The sequence below is a fragment of the Cibotium barometz genome, chromosome 56 (genome assembly GCF_041138505.1).
Source record: "Cibotium barometz isolate CiBa-2024 chromosome 56, ASM4113850v1, whole genome shotgun sequence".
In the NCBI taxonomy this organism is placed as follows: domain Eukaryota; kingdom Viridiplantae; phylum Streptophyta; class Polypodiopsida; order Cyatheales; family Cibotiaceae; genus Cibotium; species Cibotium barometz.
The window spans coordinates 30,096,179-30,117,597 of record NC_141101.1 but is presented as its reverse complement, the minus strand read 5'-3'; the positions used below and the strand labels follow the sequence as shown (position 1 = coordinate 30,117,597).

At 45.1% G+C, this 21,419-nt stretch overlaps 1 protein-coding gene across 2 annotated transcripts in view; it reads left to right on the top strand.

The window, feature by feature from the left end:
• Nucleotides 1–3,881: 3,881 nt before the first annotated feature.
• Nucleotides 3,882–21,419, top strand: part of LOC147607109 (SUMO-conjugating enzyme SCE1) — a 34,495-nt gene continuing 16,957 nt past the window's right edge. The window contains exons 1-2 of one of the 2 annotated variants that reach the window (XM_086791357.1): nt 3,890–4,096; nt 4,246–4,329. In XM_086791357.1, the coding sequence (XP_086647483.1) occupies nt 4,028–4,096; nt 4,246–4,329 (153 nt within the window). In that variant the 5' untranslated portion in view covers nt 3,890–4,027. Of the gene's footprint in view, nt 4,097–4,245; nt 4,330–21,419 lie in introns of both variants that reach the window. The other variant, XM_086791358.1, reaches the window with a different exon arrangement.

Genomic DNA, 21,419 nt, shown 5'->3' with positions numbered 1-21,419 from the left:
GGCATGCCTGGATACAAAGGGTTTCAGCTACTTTCAACAATTATGAAATCAAGGGTCCCCCTCTCACAGTGTGTTTAATAACTACATGCAACAGGTACTGGACTAAACAAACCCAAGCCCTCTTCAGATTGGAGAGTAGGCTAATGCTCAAACTCCAAAAGAGAGCCTCAAACTACACCCTGGAAAAACTAGAAAAAACCAGAGACAAGATTAATATCATCCTATCTAAGGATAGAGCTCTTTTAGAAGCAATTAACATGCAGCAGTAATCAAACCTCTCTCCCAAAGCCCAAGAGGTGTAGAAGAGGAACGACATATAGATAGGAACCGGGAACCATTCCAGACAAGCTGAAGATAAAGATAAGCCAAAGTGATCTGGCTGGCAGAGGTGAGGAACTAGCGTTAAGGAAGACTAGATCCTGCCTGCCTCCTCCCTTCAACGGATGGCCGCCGATGGATTCTACACTTGCTGTTCGTGGGAGCCACCTACAAGGCTGAAAGAAGAGGACTTAGACTATGGGGCCTGGGTTTTAAAAAAAGAGGCCCTCAAGCCCCCTCTCAGGCACATACCAGTCCAAAAATGACATTAATCGAGCTCAGGAACATCAATTCACATGGGATGCAAGAAGTCTCTCTACATTCAAAAAGAAGAAACGGCTGCTACTCAGGTCCTCTGTGCTTCATCTTCACCTGCAAGGCCGAATGAGGACGTAGATAAGGATGCATGCTGCTGGGAGAGGCTGTATGACAACAATGGAGATGTATCGAATCGATACCTGTGCTGGTCCTCCATTGTCTGATCTTGGGCGCCTCTAGCAAGGATGAAGACGAAGAATCTGGAAGAGGCTGTAAGCCAACAAGAGTTTTGTCGGTATGTTCTCATGCATGGATACGTGCAAGAGCATGCACAGTGGACACGCGTAGGGCACGTACAGTGGTCACATGTGAAAATGCATGGTGGTCACGTGGATCAGATTTTGTTAACGTTGTATCCGCTCGCCTTCCTTTTTCATAATAGCATCTACCTGTTTCTGGAAAAAAAAGACCTCAATGAAATTAAAGCTTATTTTAAAAAAAAAACCAACAAGCGCAAGAATTAATTAAGAGAGACAAAATTTACTAAGCCTGGCTGGGGATCAACACAACACTTATAACAATTACAAAACTCTTTATCGCATAGCTTCAATTCTGGATTGCAAAATAGATAAAAAATGAAAGGCCTCCTTCGTGTTCATTTGGAGCGCCCGTTTGCTGAGCTTGTGCCGGATAGCTTGGTTGAATTGAAGGTTCTCTAAGTACTGCATCTTGTGTGGTATACAATCTCATCTGTACCAGGTGGATGTCATGGATCTGCACATAAAAATCAGCAAACAAAATTCTCAGATTTGGAATCTGGTAAGCAGCCTCAAAAGCAGTCGCACATCTATCTTTCCAAATTAACCAGAGGAATTCAGCTCTAACTCCAGCCTAACAACGTGAGAGCACCCCAATCGAATCCCCTAGAAGAAGATGTTTAGCAGATGGCAGGCAACCCAGAGTAACCCAAATCGGAGATAATATGTCAACAGATCTCTGACAATTTCTGAATAGGTGCCCAATATCTTCGATGCAAAGTTTACATCTAGCACAAACCCCGTCTGAGATTCCACATTTCCTACACTTGTCACCTGTCCAAATGGCTTTGTGCATAATCAGCCACATTAACACATATTTCTGAGGCTGAATCTCTTTAGACCAAAGTGAGCGGAATTTGAAGTTCCATTGGCGCTTGTCATAGAGGACTGCCCATCTCTTGTTGAGAATCACATGTACGGGGGTAGACAGTACAGCTTGCACTCGGGGGGGGGGGGGTGACAGAACGCTGTGCCTCCTCTCCAACATAAGCCTTTGAGGGAGATGGGCTCGGAGACTAAAATCTGCCAGGCCACATCTTTAGGAAAGATGTTGATACGTTCTTGCACCAGCCTCACTTCCCAAGGGAGGAGAGAGAATTTTAACAGCAGCTCATCATTAGTCATCCACCTATGGGAGGGAAGGTGCCACATGTCAGCCCAAAACTTTGATTCCCTTCTTGTGAATACGTAGAGCAGTATGTATTGAGATGCTGGACACCGGAGGCACTGGCCTAAGAGGAAACCACAGAGAGTCGGAGGCTCTGATAGCGTAGCTATGTCTGCTTTCCCACACAACTCCTACTTTGTCACGATATTTGTTCCAAGCTTTCCATAAAGAGCGAAGCAGATCAGAACCTTTAGGTTTGACAGATTTGTGACCTATCAAGATAGTAATCCAGGGCAAATCCTTCCAACCTGAGAAGTTTTCCAAGGAGAATTGGTCAGAGTTTCTGAATAGCAAACGGGAAGAACAGGTGAGGAAGAAAAGGACGTAAGCAGCTAAAAAATGATTAATTACCAGCACTGCCCCCACTAACGAAAGCTGCATACCCATCCATCTATTCAGCTTACCCCTGAATTTTTCAACTACCCAGTCCCACCTTTGTTTCAGGGTAACTTCGAAGCCCATAGGAATGCCTAGCAACCGAAAAATTTCACCAGACCGAATGCTCTGACAACCCTGCTGAGTCAGCCACAAAGGGAGATTTCCTTCTACAGAGAACACGCCGGTTTTTGTATGATTGACCCTTGAGCCAGAAGCTAAACAGAAGGTGTCCAACTCATTCCAGAAGGTCAGGAGAGAATTCTGATCATTGATGAGCAAGGCGTTGGTGTCATCCGCAAACTGAGAGAGAATCTGAACACCATTTGAGCTCGGAAAGGGAATGCCTTGGATTAGCCCCAGTCTCTGGGATCTTTGCACCATACAGTTCAAGCTATCCACAGCTATCACAAACAGCAGAGGAGCAAGAGGACAACCCTGTCTGACCGACCTGGCCAGGGGGAAAACATCTGACAATGAATTGTTAAGCGCCACTCTAGCTGAAGCGTTGCCAAAAAGGGTCTTAAAACAAACTGGATCAAGCGTTGCCAAAAAGGGTCTTAAAACAAACTGGATCAAGCTCGGGCCAAACCCCATCTTCTCCAGACTGAGTAATACAAAACTCCACTCCAGTCTGTCATCATAGGCTTTGTCAAAATCAACTTTGGCAAAAATAAAGTCAATCCCTTTCTCCTGAGCATACTCTACTCCTTCCTAAATTGATATTACAGCTTCAATAAGTCTTCTACCACGGATGAACCCTTTCTGCTCTGCTGAGATGTGTTTCATTAAGCTGGGAGTGATCCTGCAGGCTATCACTTTGGCGAGCACTTTGTATACAGAATTCAGCATAGTCAGAGGCCTCCAATTCTTAAGGAGATCCTTAGGACCTCGTTTGTGGATAAGTTTTATCACTCCCGTATTAATAATAGTGGGCAGGGTAGAGTACTTCACCGATTCTTCCCAAACCCTTTGAATGAAAGGGGCAATCCAATCTTTAAATGCAAGGAAGAACTCACCCGGCATACCATCCAATCCAAGAGTTTTGTTTGGTTTCAAACTCTCTATGGCCATCTTAATTTCTGAGATTGAAATAGGTACATCAAGTTGCCTTGCCAGCTCTGCAGAGATGACATTATATCTAGCCTCCCAGACCGTGTCACGTGCTTAATGAAATTAAAGCTTATTGCTTTTATTTATTTGGATTTTACAATAAATCCAAAGGGTACCACCTACTTGTGTACCACCATTTCTATCTAAGGGCCTTGTGTACCACCATGTCTATGCAATGGCCTTTCCACACATGGTCCGCGTGGCGCGGGCAAGCCCGTCCACGAGGCTGGGCGGGGGAGATCTCCACCATTTTAGGGGATTCCAGCCCGTTTACAATAAAATAAGAGATTCAGTACTTTTTGGGGTACGACGCGGACGTCAACAGAAATTCAAATACAAACTAAGGTTAGAGTGCCCACAGCCCACGCGTAGAATTGAAGCATTTGCTCGCTTGCTCTCTCTCTCTCTCTCTCTCTCTTTCGCTCTGTCTGTCTCTCTCTTTCTTTCTTCTGAAGTGCAGGTGCCCTTTGGTCTTATCATGTCTGGAGGAATCGCCCGAGGCCGTCTCTCCGAGGAGCGCAAATCCTGGCGGAAAAACCACCCCCATGTTTGTCTTCTCTCTCTTGTTTACATTTCATTGAGTGCTTTACATTTCATTGAGTGCTTTCAGTTTCTGTACATATGTGTTTTTAGGACAAATCTTAATTGTCAAATGCCTGTCCTCTTGCAAATCATCGTTGGTTTTCTACTACACAGGGTTTTGTTGCACGGCCAGACTCTCAGCCAGATGGGTCAGTCAACTTGATGCTCTGGCAGTGTAACATCCCCGGTAAAGCTGGTGTAAGTGCCCGAAAGTCTGTGTTTTTGTGTGTCTATGAGAGAGAGAGAGAGAGAGAGAGAGAGAGAGAGAGAGAGAGATTATCCACGCCTTAAAACAGGCTACAAGGGTTTACGAGACAATGGCTTTGTCTTAGCATGTAATGGATACAGGGTCCCATCACGCCACTAGAAGTCTTGGATCTTCAGTATACCTTTCTGGTGTAATCATAGATCCACTCATGCGCCTCTGTGATGTGAGTCTCTGGATCTGGTGCATTGTCACGTGTACTAGTATGCTTCCTTCGGATAATATGTAGCCATAAATCTTTTCCTCGTGTGCCTCCTCTATGCCGAATTGAGGTTTTGTATGCTTCTGCAATGAGCTCCTCCATGCCGAATACTGTGGCCTCCCTCTGTCTAGTCATCCACGGATGTCTAGTCCCAAGTCTAGGACTCCTTATCTCAATGGTGTCTCACTCCTGACTGCAAAAGGTGGCCAAGGTGCATAGTGAAGAAGGAGAGGGGCCCAACCACACACCCCCACCCCCCTCCCCCTCCCCTGAAAAAGGCAATGGTATCAACTTTTGATCTCATAATGGGGTGTGCATTTGAAAAGGTAATGCCTTTGGATTCGATTTCCTCTATCTCAGAAAGCTGAAAAATGCTATGGGGTGTTCGCAATTGTGGGTCACCACAGAGTCCCGTCTGAATTCTTACCCTGTGTGATGGACTCTTATGACCAATAGAAATCCTCATGGAGTGTGACATGTAACCGAACAATCTAAAGACTTTATGCAGGGAATTGTCTATGCAGACGTCTGTGGGAAGATGGGCAAGCTCAATCCAAGCCTGATAAAAATAGAGACATAGTAAACCCGTTCTAATGTGTTGGTTTACTCATGCGTGTTCAGGTGGAGAGTAGGGGCATGCAAGCTGTACGGAAAGGGTGGTAAATTCCATGTGGATATTGAGAAAGAGAAACCATCTCGTGACCTCCCAGAACTTGCAAGCTGCATGGAAAAGTAAGTTCTATTGAAATGGTGAAACCCCAAACTCATCAAGGATGATATCATGGGACACACCATCCTGAATAACATCATAACGTGTAGTCTACATCTTTCCTGGCAAGGTCAGGTGTGACACACCTCTTTCTTTATATTGTTTAGATGGTGCAAGATGAGGTGGATTTTAGGTGTCTGGCCATGAAAAGCAGGCTGTGGGCAGCCATCCTTAGGGACGGGCTGCCCCAAGGTCAAATCAGCTTGAGGATTTTCACATTTGTAAGTTGTATCAGGCTGGTCTGGATCCTGGGCACCTTGCAGGCAGCACGGTCAAGGCTAAACAGGCAGTGAACATGTTGGGAGAAGGCGGAGGCAGCCAGGCTAGTGTTCGGGCCAAGGCGGGTAGGTGTGGGCTGGTCATGAGCAGGCTGACCTGCAATTATGCAAAAAGGGGGTTCCACAACAGAAAAACAGTCCCAACAGCAGCCAATGTTCAAGAGACTAGGAAGAGGAATGAGAATGACTACAGAAGATTTGATTCTTTCAAACTAACTGTTGGATATTCGGAGTCTTATGTGTGTGAACCATCCCTTAGAATAGTTAGTGTGCTTCAGTAGTGTGTGAACAGCCTCTTAAGGCGAGGTATTATGTGTCCATGTAATAAGCAATGATGTCATAACCCTTGCCAAGTGTCATTGTGTCAAATCCCCACAAATCTTCCTCGTAGAGCAATCCTGAAACACGACTCGAAACCTGCAAAACAAAGCCAAACAATGTGTAAAGCTTTTATAGCTTAATTAACATGATTAAAGACTTGATTAATGAACATAAGACAAATGCTACAGGAAAAGACTGAATGATTGTATTGAGACAGGGGCCTTTCTTAAATAGAGGCCGAAAAGGTACAATTGAAGAGGCACATCCTTGTGAAGGGGTGTGGCTCTTGAATCAATAGTTATGTCCTTAGGACTTAGGGGTGTGTCTTTAATGAATAGGCATGTCCTTTGATAGTGACCCATGTGGAAGGGTGTGATCCTTCACAGGTGTCTTTACAATTACTGAGAGATTAAGGAGTAATTAAGGAGAGATTAAGAGAGTTAGTCACAATCGTGACATTCTCTCCCACTTAAAATAAGACTCCGGCTAAGAAGAGATGGTTGTCTTTGAAAGAATTCCCAAAGAAGTTCTGGATATTTCTATAAGTCTTCATCACTTTGCCAAGTAGAGTCAGAATCATCAAGATCTCTCCATTTAACCAAAAATTATGTAGTGAGCTTATGTCGTGTTTCTTTCTGTCTGACATCAAGAATTGTCTCTGGAATTAAGCGTATGTGTTCATCTTCAATTTCTGGAACATAATCCAAAACATCTAAAATTGGAAAATCACCGTCCACAAACTTCTTGAGCCAAGAAATATGGAAAGTTGGATGAATTCTACCCCAAGAAGGCGGTAATTCCAACTTATACTTTGAGAGATGAGTTCTTCTTAATAATACGAAAGGCTCCATAATATCTTGGGCGAAGCTTTGGAAAGACTGATGTCAATGTCTTGTATCGATGAGGGGCAATATATAATAATACCAAGTCTCCTTTTTGAAATTCAATGTGACGACGATGCTTATTAGCTGTTTGCTGATATTGCTTTTGTACGTTGACCATCTTATCCTTAATCTATAGCAGAATATCTTGCATCTCTTGAATGAGTTGGTCTGCTAAAGCCACTTTATGTTGAAGAACAAAGTTGGCAGGAACAAGGGGAGTATGGCCATAAGCTGCTTGAAAAGGTGTCATTCCAATAGCTAAATGATAAGAATTATTATAAGCAAATTTCACCAAAGGTAAATATTCTTCCCATGAAGCTAATCGAGATTGAACATAATGACGCAGCATTTCTTCCGGAATCTAATTAACTCGTTCCGTTTGTCCATCTGTCGGTGGATGATAAGCAGAGCTAAAGAATAAATTCGTACCAAGAGACTTGAATATCGAAGTCCAAAAATGTCATGTAAACTTTGGATCTCGATTAGAAACTATAGATTTTGGCAACCCATGAAGCTTGAAGATATATTATATGAACAGTATTGCAATATCCGAAGCCTGGGCTGCTTTCTTGCACGTAATGAAATGTGCCATCTTAGAAAATCTGTCAACCACCACAATGTCACGTGCATCTCGCACTTGGATGCCACGTAGGCATATTTGTACAGAAGGTGCAGGACCTGGGATGGTAAACTAGTCCCATGTGAGCCTAGTCCGGGACGAGTCAGCCAGGGATCCATCCGAGTCGTCCGAGGTCAGGTGTGCATTGTCCTGCACAGGATTCCAAGGTCAGGTGTGCACTGTCCTGCACATGAAACAGAGCCAGTCCGCGCTGTGAGTCTCCCTCTGGAATGATGTTAGTGATTTTGTGTAGTTGGTATGGTACCGGATGCCAGATCATTGTGTAGATAGTTAGGGTTTGCTTTTAGGAATAGGGGCCAGCCCATAGGGCTACCCCAAGTCTTTGTCTGGGAATGGGGATAGTGTGAAACCACCCCCATGAGGGCTAGGAAGGCCCTGGTTGAACCCACCGGCCATGGAGAGGCTGTAGGACAGTCCTAGGGGCAAACATATAGGAGATGCAGCCTTTGTATGGCTATAGGGCAAGTTTGGGGCAGCCCATACAGGCTGCCCAGCCCCCAGTGTGCTTGCGAAATCAGTGCCTAGTCCTAGAGCTTCAGTCGCTTGATGCCCAGTCTTCAAGGGAGAAAAGCGCAGGTTTTTTATGTGATTTTTCAGCATTAAATGCTGAATATTCAGTCGTGGCAGAAAAGTGAACTGGCCGCCTGGATATAAACTGGCCGACTGCTATTTATTAGAAGTATAAATAGGTGAGAGCTCTAGTCATTGTGTTATCTCACAATTCACCAAGTACTCAAGCATACAAGGGCTAGGACAGCCAAGAAGTTGCTAAAGCAAAGGGGTGGAGGACTGCAGGTCAAGGGTAGAGATTTCTCAGCCAAGAAAGGTCAAGATTTCTGTATTTTCTTTTCAGATTTACATCATTCTAATAAAGCAAATACACCGTCCGTGGTGGGGGTCCTATAGAGGGTATTTGGGACCCAATACTGTGTCCTCTTCTCTCTCTCTCTCTCTCTCTCTCTCTCTCTCTCTCTCTCTCTATTTTCTGCACATCTTCATTCAATTTGTGCGTTAATTCCGTCGCGAAAAGTGTGCTGATTTCTGAGCATTGAAGTTACCGATCTTCTCTGAAGCTTCCGCATGTTACACACGAGAATCTGTGTATTGCCTTTAGAAGAATGTGGCAATGAAGTGATGAAATCTAGACTAATACTTTCCCAGCGTTCATTGGGAACTGGAAGTGGTTGAAGAAGACCAGTTGGAACTTGTTTGCTAGCTTTCATATGCTGGCACGACAGACATGCTGTGGCAAACTTAATAACATACTTGCTTCATTTGAGGCCAATAGTATGTAGCCGTCAAAAGACGATACGTCTTGTTGATGCCTGGGTGTGCAGCATAAGTGATCTCGTGATGTTCTTTCACCAAGACTCTTCGAACATGAGTATTATGAGGTACACAAATACGATCTTGATAATATAGTAAACCATCCACTAATGTATATGCTCCATAAATCTTCAATTCGGAAGGAGTTGCATTTTGAGAATTGAGAATTTGAAATGCATTTCCAAAATCACGATCCTTTGAATAACGATCCATGAAACTTTGAGGTATATTCATTTCAACTGTAGAAATAGCCAAGACCGAAGCTGGCGGCATACACTGAGAGCATCCGCAACCACATTGGTAAGACCAGGAACATACTCAATTGTCATATGAAAATTGGCTAAGAATTCGACCCAACGCGTTTGCCTAGCATTCATAACTGGTTGTGTGAAGATGTATTTCAAAGAATGATGATCTGTTTTCACCATTGAATCCGCACCAAGGAGATAATGTTTCCACGCACGATAGGCATGAACAATAGTCAAAAATTCCTTGTCATATACTGGGTATCTTACTTGAATCGCAGAGTGCTTATGACTGTCAAATGCAATAGCACGTCCTTGTTGCATCAAGACGGCACTAGTGGTAATATCGGAAGCATCCGTATAAACATCAAAGGGCAGAGTAAGGGTCAGGAATAGCCATGATAGGAGTTGTGGTCAAAGCTGTCTTTAAACTTTCAAAAGCTTGAGTTGCGGCTTCAGTCCACTTGAATGCAGGAGCGGACTTTAAAAGTTATGTGAGAGGAGCAGCTATTTCTGAAAATCGATGAACCTTTGTGTGATAGAAGTTGGCAAGTCCCAAGAAAGAACGAACCTCATGGATGTTTGTGGGAGTTGGCCAATTGACAATAACTTCCACAGAAATATCGTCTGCTGAAACAACATATCCGAGGTACTCCAAGGATGTCTTGAACAGGGTTGTTTCCGTACGGCGTACGATGCCTTATCATACGGAATACTGCACGTACTCGTATAGATTTTTTCAAAATTTTTTTGTTCAAAGTTTTTTTTAAAAAAATATTTTTTTTTTCAAAAAAAATTAAATTTTTTGGGGGAGAGGGAGGAGGAGATGGAAAACGCGACGCTGGAGGGCGGGTACGCTCCTCTAGAGCCAAGATCCGCACCTTCTGCTGGAACATGTCTGTGACACTCAAGCCGGGTGCCCTAGTTGGGTTGCCTGGTGCACTCTGGTCCCATGGTTCTGGTTCTCTCTCGTCGCCGAAGCTCGCCATAGCGGGAAAATGCAATTCCTTTCCGGAACGCAATCTGACCATCCACTATCTGTGTGGGAGACTTCCGGAGGCTTCCGGAGGCTAAAAACCAACCGTCCTTCGAGGGACAGGAGTCACTCCGAAAGGGGTAGTCCACCGGCGTCTAAAAACCAACCACACGAGCGTGAAAAATTTTCTGGTTTTCTTTGCTGAATCTTTGTCCTTGAAGTAGGCTCTGATACCACTGTAGTATGCAGAAGCTTCGGAGAAGGATCGGTACTTCAAAACTCAGAAATCAGCACCTTTTCGCGACGAAAATTAACGCACAAACTGAAAGGAGATGTGCAGAAAATAGAGAGAGAAGGGGGAGATGGAGAGGACACAGTATTGGGTCCCAATTACCCTCTGTAGGGCCCCCACCACGGATGGTGTATTTGCTTTATTAGAATGATGTAAATCTGAAAAACAAATACAGAAAACTTGACCTTTCTTGGCTGGAAAATCTTGCCCTTGACTTGAATCCTTCACCCCTTTGCGTTAGCAAGCCCTTGGTTGTCTTGGCCCCTTGGTTTGCTTGAGCACTTGGTGAAAAAATGAGATGAATGATGGGATTGTGGACCTCTACTATTTATACTACCCTTCAGGGGCAGTCGGCCAGCATAAGAGCAGGCGGCCAGCAGCATATTCCCACGACTGAGCAAAATCAGCATTAAATGCTCAATTAAATCCCAATAAATGCTGCGTTTTTCCCCTAGCAAGCTGGGGAGGTAGGCGCTTGCTTCTAGAAGGCTGGACTTAGCCTTTGCCCACAATCCATGGGCTGGGCAGCCTATATGGGCTGCCCCATACTTGCCCTACAGCCTTATGAAGGCTGCAACCTCTTGAAAATGGCCTTATTCTTGCCTTAGGGCTGTCCCACAGCCCTTCCATGGCTGGTGGGTCCAGCCTGGGCCTTACTGGCCCACATGGGGATGGTTTCACACCATTCCCATACCCATACTAAGCTCTGGGGTAACCCTACGGGCTGGCCCCTTGTCCTAAACATAATCTACTCAGTGATCTGGCATCCGGTACCATACCAGATACACAGAACCACTGACATCATTCCCATACCCATACTAAGCTCCGGGGTAACCCTATGGGCTGGCCCCTTGTCCTAAACATAATCTACTCAGTGATCTGGCATCCGGTACCATACCAGATACACTGAACCACTGACATCATTCTAGAGGGAGACTCGCAGCGCGGACTAGCACTGTTTCATGTGCAGGACAGTGCACACCTGACCTTGGACTCATGTGCAGGACAATGCACACCTGAACCTCGGATGACTGAGATGGATCCCTGGCTGGCTCATCCCGGACTGGGCTCACATGGGACGAGTTCACCATCCCAGGTCCTGCACCTTCTGTACAGAAATGTCTACGTGGCATCCAAGTGCGGGATGCACTTGACATCAGCATTCAGTCCAGCTTTGCATCTCAGCGCATCATTCCTTCAGATCAGCAAACGCACAGAGCATCATCTCCGTCTGGAGAGCATCTGCATTTCAGTTCAGTAGTTCAGCATTAGTCCCAAAGCCATCCCTTCAGCGTTTCCTTCCTAGGAGACAAGGGAAAGACAGTGGGACAACAGTTCATCCAGCATATCAGTATATTCAGCATATAGGCAGCATATTCAGCATATAGTTCATCATTCCTATCTCCTACATAGAGGGAAGCCGGTATCGAAGGGTGGACCTCAGCATTGGAGCAAGGAACAGTCCTCAGCATCAGCATTCAGCCTATTCCTCTCATCCCGAGAAGGATAGTCATCTAGGACAGCATCATAGATCTATTCAGATCCCATTCATCTAATATAGTTGCATTGCATTGCATTGACACTATCTGTCTTTCTTAAACATCATTAAGTGCAGTTTAGTTAGACTAAGGTTGTGATTACTACGGTCAAAGACCTCACATGTCACAATCCTGGCCATACACGGGTGGCACCAACAGGTTCCCGTCCATACAGCACAAAGCAAATCACACACGGGTGGCACGAAACTGGTTCCCATCCATGTGACGCAGCATTGGTCGCACACGGGTGGCACTGATCTGGCTCCCGCCCATGTGACACCATAAAACTGGCCCTTTCACATGGGACACTGGCGTGGCCCCATGTGAACATGGCATAAATCTAGCCGCTGTATGGAGTGACAGTCCCATAGAAGTGGCTCCAAAAATGGAGATGGACCAAATGGTGACATCGTGCTAGATGTCTAATGCTTGGAACTCCGAATCATGATCCCCATGCACCAGTAGGTGGAGCTGTAATCAGCCCCCTCTCCCTCCCACAAGCCTCTTCTGGCTGGAAGCACATGGGGGGAAACTGCATGGGTACTAGAGAAGCACACCATTTGGGGTCTCCTGAGCCGGAAGGAGCCCTAGAAGTGGTACTAGAATCACTATCCTGTGTCGTGTCTTTGCCTTTTCTCTAAGATGAAGCCTTGCCCTTGGTCTTGTCCTTCTTCTTGGTCAAACAATCCTTGGACAGATGGCCTCTTTTTCCGCAAGAGAAATAGTGACTCCGACCTTTCTTTTGAACTGAAGAAAGTGCTTGGTCAGAACTGTTGACTGACACCTTCAACTTACCCTGTGAGATGAGAATGGACTCCTCCAAAAGTAGGGAGCTAAGATTATCAAAATCCAATTGAGTGGATGTGACCTGGCACCGCAAAGATCGAGAAATAACATCATAGTCCAGAGGAAGCTTGGTGAAGATAAGAGCAGCAGTTGAGAAGAGGACAAAGCATGGATAACCTTGGCCTTCATGAGAAAAGATTGCATGGAATTGTCTTCAGGAAATAACAAACCGTAGAGCTGCCCCTGCAAGATAACTGCCCTCATCGATGAATCTCGTGCAAAGAGATCCTCCAACTTTGACCATACCCGATGAGCACTGGAGAGAGTTTGCACGGCCGGTGAGACCTCCTCGGTGATGGTCCGCACAAGCACAGAATGCGCGTTCAAGTCCCGATTTTCCCAGTCTTGTAATTCCATAGTAAATTCATCCTCCTGATATCCTGAGTAAACCACCTAGAGTTTTGAGGACGTTCAGGCTTCCTTTTAGTGCCCTCAACAATGTCCCACAAACCCTTGTGGATGAACCAGACCTGCATTTAAAGCTTCCAATGAGCGTAGTTGGGTCCTTTCAACTTGTCATCTTTGTTCGTACAGGAGTGAGCCATATCCACAGCAGCAAAGAACAACTTTCAGCTCTCAAACACTTCTCTCAAGTGCTTTCCAACGAAGCGAGGCACCAAGAACAATCAGCCCCCTCTCAAACCGTAGAGAGAGAGGCGGGACAGCAGCAAAACAGTCCAAGATCCAGTGGGAACCTCCTACGAGAAGGGCAAGGACTCGTGGAGGAAGAAGAAAATGTAAAGCCACTTGTATGGCAACTCCACATGCAAGAGAACTCACCAAATCTGATGCTGGTGCAAAAAACACAGCCACAACTCCAGCGTTTGCCTCTGTAGAAGAAAACGCAGCCACTAAAACTGGCCGGATAGCCTCTGTAGGAGAAAACGCAGCCAAAACACTTCAAGATCTGCCTCTGAAGAGCTAAACACAGCCTGTAGGGCTGGCCGACAGCAACCAGAAGAGGGCTGGGCCAGAAACGCAGCAAGGTACTGAAAACGCAGCAACTGTATGGACTGATCTGCAGTCGGAGAAGTGATGGAGGCAAAACGCACAGTAGAAGTGGGCAGATTTGCAAGGTTTGGAGCAGCTTGGACCTAAGCGTATGATACCATGAAGGAGAAAGCACAGGCAGAAGCATAAACAATAAACATATGAGAGAGTGCAAAGGAGATAGAGAGAGTTGGACAAGATCGCCTTTTATAACACCAGTAAAGCTTTACAATGGCAATGGCTAGCAACTGAGTGTTGAACTATGTGCAAGTGGATTGGATGAAGAAGTGAATAAAGGGGAACTCCTTATATAGTGCCTCAGTGAGCTGGCCGACTGCTCTCACAGGACAAATAAATAGGAGAAATACAATAAAATGTGAGATAAATAGTAGAAGCCCCAAAACACTGAGATGCACAATTCTAACAAATATCTTTGTAGTCTTGAATCCGGATCGGTAGCTTCTCCACCTTTCAATCCCACACTTGCTGACCCACAGGTAGGCGTACTTTATAGGTATGATCGCTAGGCGTCGTGTCCAGATTCAATTTTTGCACGAGTTTGTAATTAACAAAGTTGTGTGAGCTTCCAGGGTCTAGAAGAATGTGGATTCTATGGCCATTCACTTCTCCATAAACCCGGAGAAGATCGTGCAAGCCAAAAACCTTAGAGTTGAACAGGCAATTAGAACATGAATTAGGGCGAGAAAGTACAGTGACTGAAGTACCTGTCAAAGACAACCGGTTGGCTGCCTTCGTCTTGGGTCCTGAGTTGGTCGCAGCACCACCCTTCTTTGGGCACTCGTTACGCATGTGACCTTTTTCTTCGCAGGATGAAGCAACGTCTCTCCTTCTTGAGCTTCAAAGCCTTGAGGAGGCGGTTTTTCTTTGTTGGAGTCGAAGTAGAATTCTTAGAAGGTTGGTCCGAAGAATTTCGTTCTGTTGTGCTAGCTATTGGCGCAGAGAACTTTCTTTTGTGCATGTTTCCCTGCTCAGTTACGGGTTTGGTTTTGGAAGAGACTATCGTATCATCATAAATATGTGCAAAATGAATGGCCTCGTCCAAAGTTTTGCACTTGTTATTCTTGACTTGTAAACGGTACGAGTCGGGTAACCTTGTATGACGAAACCCAAAAGAGTAGTAGAATCCATCTTCGTAGCTTTCATTTGCAAGTCTCTAAATTTCTGGAGGTAGACCTCACAAGTGAGGTTCTGCGAGGTCATGGTCAAATTGGCAAACTTAGCAACTATGTCGTAGTCATCCTCCTCCTTGAGGAATTCCTTTTTGAAGACTTCTTCAATGTTCCCAGGTTGTTGGTTTAGGTTTTCTTTCCACCAAAGCAAAGCCTTGCTTGAGAGGAAACCTGCTGCTAACTGAATCTTTTTGTCATCGCCATATGGATGAAACTGGAAGTGGACCTGCCACTTATTGTTGGGTGTTGGACTCACACACTCACACACACAAACCTGCACATTAGGGTTAGGTGCAGGGTAGAGAAGCTCACACACAGAAATGAGAGAGAGAGAGAGAGAGCCAAAAGTGTGGTATCCACAAAATGCAAGTCAACTCTTGCATGTGTGCCACATCCATATAATATAGAAGTACAAAATATTATATGTTAGAGTGTCCTTTCACACTTGATGTCCAAGGGGAAAAACCACAAGGGAAAAAAGTGCCCTTGGTTAAGCCTTGTTCACACATAGCACTACCATAAGTGAGCATATGCCTACAAATCCCCCCCTGTAGTGGAAGTGTGAACCTGTACAAGGTAGCAGATCACACTCTGTATGAGAGTAAGCCCAAAGCTTTGCGGAAAGCTTCAAACTTTTCTCGAGATAAAGCCTTTGTGAATAGATCTGCAACATTATCCTGTGTAGGGCAATAAGATAAACTGATCTCCCTTGCATGTAGCCTCTCTCTGACATAGTGATAATGAATCTCTATGTGCTTGGTACGTGCATGAAATACTGGATTTCGTGCCACGGCCATAGCACTCTGGCTATCAGTGAGAATGGTGGTGGGTGTCTGCTGACACTCACGAAGATCAGCCAATAGTCTCCTCAACCATACACAATCTACTGTAGCTGTAAAGACTGCCCTGTACTCAGCCTCACAAGTAGATGTAGCAACAGTGGGTTGCTTTTTACTCAACCAAGATATGCATGAGCTGCCAAGAAAAAAACAATTCCCACTGGTGGATTGCCTGGTATCGTAATCACTAGCCCAATCTAAATCACTGTATGCATAAAGCTGCAAGCTGCCCCCCCTGGGATAGAACAAACCAAGATCCAGGATACCCTTAAGATAACGAAAAATGCGTTTGACTGCTTGCCAATGCTTTGTGCCTGGGCTGTGCATGAATTTGCTCAACAAAGACACCCCAAAAGATATGTCTGGTGTCACCAATTGGCCGACCATTTGGTCCATTCCTAGTTTTTGCGTCTCGTTCACTTGAGGCCAGGCCGGTGTCTCATGTGAAGAGGCCAGTATTTTGCTGACATGGACGGAAGCCAGACTGGTGCCACCCGTGTGTTAGCAGGATGGTGTCGTATGGACGGGAGCCAGATCAGTGCCACCCGTGTATGACCTGGACTGTGTTCGATCCATGGGACTGTCACGCCATGGAAGAGCCAGTATTCGTGCCGTGTTTTACCTATGGGACTGTCACACCATAGGGAAATTCGTGCCTGGAACTGTGTCTTACCTATGGGACTGTCACTCCATAGGAAGACTAGGTTTTTATGTTTTTATGTCGTGCCAGTTTTGTCCCGACAGATATTTTGTACATGTTCCATGAACGGGAGATATGTCCATGTTATTATTTGCACATGCACACATGATTTGTATGCTTGAAACTGTTTTCGCATGACATGTATTTGTGTGTTTGCCTGCTTGACGTGTTACTTACTGAGCGGGGACGCCTGCCAGTGAGTCGTGAAGTCTGCTCTGTATTCTGACGAGTTTCAGTGCATGTGAACAGGTGGTAAGTATATGGTACATGTTGTTTAATGTTATTTTATTCTAACCCCTTTATTTATAAGGTTAGGTGTTCACACTTATTTAAAAGTGGGCACCCCCTTTGGGCACCCACTTTGGGGCCAAGGTGGGGAGCCCCACTTTTAAGTGAGTGTGGGGGTGGGCATGGTCACCTACCCCCACTAATCCCCCACATGCAAACGTGGGTATGACCAAGGTTAACTCCACTTTCAATTTTATTAAAAAAAGGGCCCCCTTCAAGCGTTGAAGCCATCGCATCTACCTGGCGTTGATCCATCACCCATCGCTTCATCTTACGTGAGAATCGGCTACCATCTCTAGAAGCGGCGCACGTTTTGCTTGAAGGCGGCTATTTTTCTGTACTCTCTGCTGGCTACGCCTCTTTTTCTACAGGCGGCCAGCACAGACTGCAGGTGTGCTACACGCAGGCTGCGCATGTTTCTTTGAGGCGGCTGATGTACTGCTGCAGGCGACTGCTTCAACCTCTTCCACACGGGCGCATGCCTTTACCTCTATTGCTGGCGACTGAACCTCTGGATGCTGGCTGCGTTTCTGTACAACCAGGCAACCAACTCTTGCATCTACACCACCTTCTCTCCTGCAGGTGACTGTGCGCCTCCATCTCCTCCATCAGGCTGCCTTTCATCCACTGCAGTCAGCAAGGCATTTCTCTCCTAAGGCGGCTACTCCAACTTCTTTTTGGGCAAGAGGTTGGGTCTTCTTTCATAGGCGGTTGCTCTCTCTTCTTCAGGAGGCTATATCTTTCTACAGGCCACTACTCCCCTCGACGTGCTGTTGCTTCTTGGTGTTCGTCACTAGGAACTGCACACATGGGTATTGGTTTCCTATCAACCATTTACAAGTAAGTGATTTTCAGATTTGAGAAAGGTATTATATGTTTAAATCTGATAAAGGATTCATCCCGCTCGGCCAACACCCGTTCGGTGCCGGGTTGTCCAAGCTGTATTGGCGAACCTCGGTCCAAAGGTGCTGAGATCGGGAGAGCCAGGCGTTAGTACGAGAGCGCCTGTTTGTGCGTGGTCTCGGAACACCAGTGAGGCGCTCTCTGCGGAGTCCAGTGAAAGCACAGGACCGTAGTGATTGGACCACACTAGTGGTCGTTCTGCTTCGAGTTTTCTTCATCGAAATCCGAGCCTACTTGTTTGGTACTGTTTTCATATGTACATGGACATCATCTGGTTCTCAGAACCCATGGAGCATTGTATTCTTTAAATACTCCCAATAAATATATCATATATTGAGGGGGGGGGTCGGCCCGTTCCGGCCCCAGTGCTGGTGTCCATCTTTCCATTTTTGTTCATTTAAATTTCAAGTTGTTTTAAGTTGTCTATTTCAAATTTGTGGTTTTAAAGTTGTGCTATTAAGCGTGTGGATGTCCAACGGAGTCTTTCCCACTTGACGGGATCGGTTTCATCTGGCCTCGTGTTACACAAGTAAATGAGGCATCCCACTGCCTGGCTATAAAGGCCAGCCTCAAAAGGCTCTCCAATATCATGCATAGTAAGCCGTACACCTGGTTCTACCGGAGTAGAAATGGGCTTACATTCATCCATGTGAAACCTTTTTAGCAAACTTTTTATGTACTTAGTTTGCTGCATAACAATGCCATCATCTGTATGCATAAAACTGTATGCCGAGATAGTAGTGTAAAGGCCCCAAATCTGACATATCAAATTCAGCTTTCAAATCAGCTTTGAAATCTGAAATTTGTGCTTTGCTTGTACCTGTAATGAGCATGTCATCTACATACAAGATGACTATGAGAATATCGGCATCGGTTTTCTTCACATACAATGTGCTTTCAGCTGAACTATTCTCAAAACCTTGGCTGGTTAGATGAGCATGTATCTTATCATACCAAGCTCTTGGAGCTTGCTTTAACCCATACAATGCTTTGTGCAACCTGCATACTTTATGTTCCTCACTAGGAACTACAAAACCAATGGGCTGATTTACATATACTTCCTCCTGTAAATCCCCATTTAAGAATGCAGTTTTGATATCCAATTGATGCACTTTCCATCCTTTATGGGCAGCCAATGCAATCACAGATCTTATTGTGGTCATTCTCGAAGTAGGAGCAAAAGTCTCTTCATAATCTATTCCCTTTTTCTGGGAGTAGCCTTTAGCCACAAGTCTTGCTTTGTACCTGTCAATAATACCATCAGACTTTCTTTTGACTTTGTACACCCACTTTGTGCCAATTACATGCTTGCCTTTAGGCAATTCCACAAGATCCCATGTATTATTCTTCATGATAGAAGAAATTTCAGCTTGCATAGCTTGCAACCAATGCTCATTCTCATGTGCTTCTTCATAAGAAGAAGGCTCTTCTGAATCAAAGAGACCACCCATTGCGAATGCAGACTCCTCACGATGTACATTCAAGGCATGGCTGGAACTAGCCCTTGTTCTACCTGTGAGTGGAGCTGCAAGTTTGCTTTCTTGCAAAGTTTTCAGCAACCATCTTGGCACTGACTTGGCTGTGTCTATGGCTGTTTGCTCTTCCCTGACAAGATCTTCCACTTCTTCCACAGAAGGGGGCTGAATGGCTGGCTGGTCCACATGTTCTACATGTGGATTTTCTTGTGTAGGGGCTGGCTGATCTGAATCCCCCCTAATTGCAATGGGTAAAAGTCCATCAAACATGTCCTGTATGCCTGTGTCATTGCTTTTATACAAGCTGACCATGGGCTGTTCTGAATTTTCAGCAAATACCACATCTCTACTCACAAAAATCCTTCGTGTAGTTGGATTATAAAGACGGTATCCTTTGCTTTCATTGCTGTAGCCCACAAAAATGCATTTAATTGCTTTGTCATCAAGCTTTGTTCGGAGTTGTTCTGGCACATGTGCATATGCCAAACACCCAAATGTACACATATAATCCACTGTTGGCTTTCGGCTATACCAAGCCTCAAATGGTGTTATGGTTTTCAAAGCTTTTGTTGGACACCTGTTCAACACATGAGTTGCACACATTATAGCTTCCATCCAAAATTTGTGAGGCAACTTTTGTGCTTTCACCATGCATCTTGCCATCTCCATGAGAGATCTATTTTTCCTCTCAGCTACACCATTCTGCTGCGGTGTATAAGGCACAGTACATTGGTGTTTGATGCCCTTTTGAAGCATATAATCCTTGAATGCATTTGACATGTATTCTCCACCTCTATCTGAGCGAAGTGTTTGGACTTTACATGCACACATATTTTCAGCCATTGCTACAAAGTGTCGAAAGCATGTAAACACATCTTCTTTTGCTTTCAAAGGGTAAGCCCAAGCAAACCTGGAGTAGTCATCAATGAATGTGACAAAGTAAAGATGCCCCCCTATGGATGGTGTCCGCATTGGACCACATACATCACTATGTATGAGCTGTAATTTATTTTCAGCTCTAACAACTCCATCTTTGGGGAATGGTTTTCGTTGCATCTTTCCCAAAATACACCCCTCACATACATGTCTCGGTGGAGACTCAAGAGGCGGCATATTATCAACCATATGATGCTTCTGCAAAAGCATCAAACTCTGAAAATTTACATGCCCAAAACGAGCATGCCATAGCTCTGCATCATGCATAGCAGGAGTGTGGCCAGCCACTGTATTTGCATCATAAGTGCGCTTGTCATAGCTGTCCAGCTTATACAAGCCTTTGTATCGTGTTCCAGAAGTGACTATTTCATAACCCTTTGATGGGTCCTTTACCAAACACTTCCCATCTTCAAATTCAACCTTTAAACCTTGGTCGTTTATGGCTGAGACGGAGAGCAGATTTTTCTTTATCCCTGGAACATACAATACATTTTTCATACATATATTGGCACCATTGGCTGCAATAAGTATGACATTACCAATTCCCTTTACTGGATATGTGGTATGATCTGCACATGATACAGTGCGGCCATTTGAAGCATAAACCAAGTGCTGAAATACATCTTTGCATGAAGTGATGTGGCTCGAAGCACCACTATCAAAATACCATGATGCATTCTGTCTGTCAGATGCAATGCAAGACATATCAGTGTCCGAAGCACCTGGTGTGTCACTAGTGCATGTGACCAAAAAAGTGTACTCTTCCTGGATTACATTAGCTGATTGCTTTGCTTTGTCATCCGAAGAGTCTGCTACTGCATTGCCTGCTTCTTTCTTTTTCTCTTTTGCAATCCTTTTCCTACATTCACTGATGTAGTGTCCAGGCTTATGGCAGTAGTGACATTTGCCCTTCTTTTTGGGCTTGTTTGCATCCCCTTTGTCAGACTTTTCACCACTAGAAGAGGGCTGTCCATGACCAGCCTTGCTAGACTGTTGTCCCCCATGCTTAAAGTTCTTTGCTTTACCCTTATCCTTGGCTGTAAATGCCTTTTCTCCACCACGGTTGCTCGATATGTTTGCTCTTGTTTGTTCTTCCTGCAAGAGTAAACCCACGAGCTCTTCAAAAGTGACGGGATCACCACCTCCTCTCATCGAGAGGTTGAGAGAGGTGTGAAAGCCCAAGTAGGAAGGCGGTAAAGAATGAAGAGTGTTGGTGACCATCTGTCTGTCTGGGATAACCTCATCAATGTTGAGCAATTGTTCCTGCAAATCTTTCACTTTGGTGAGATGATCTGCCATGGAGTCACCCTCATCCATAGAAAGAAGATCCAATTGCCTCTTCAAGTAGGCAACTCTTGCCTCGTTGCGTACCTGATACATTGCTT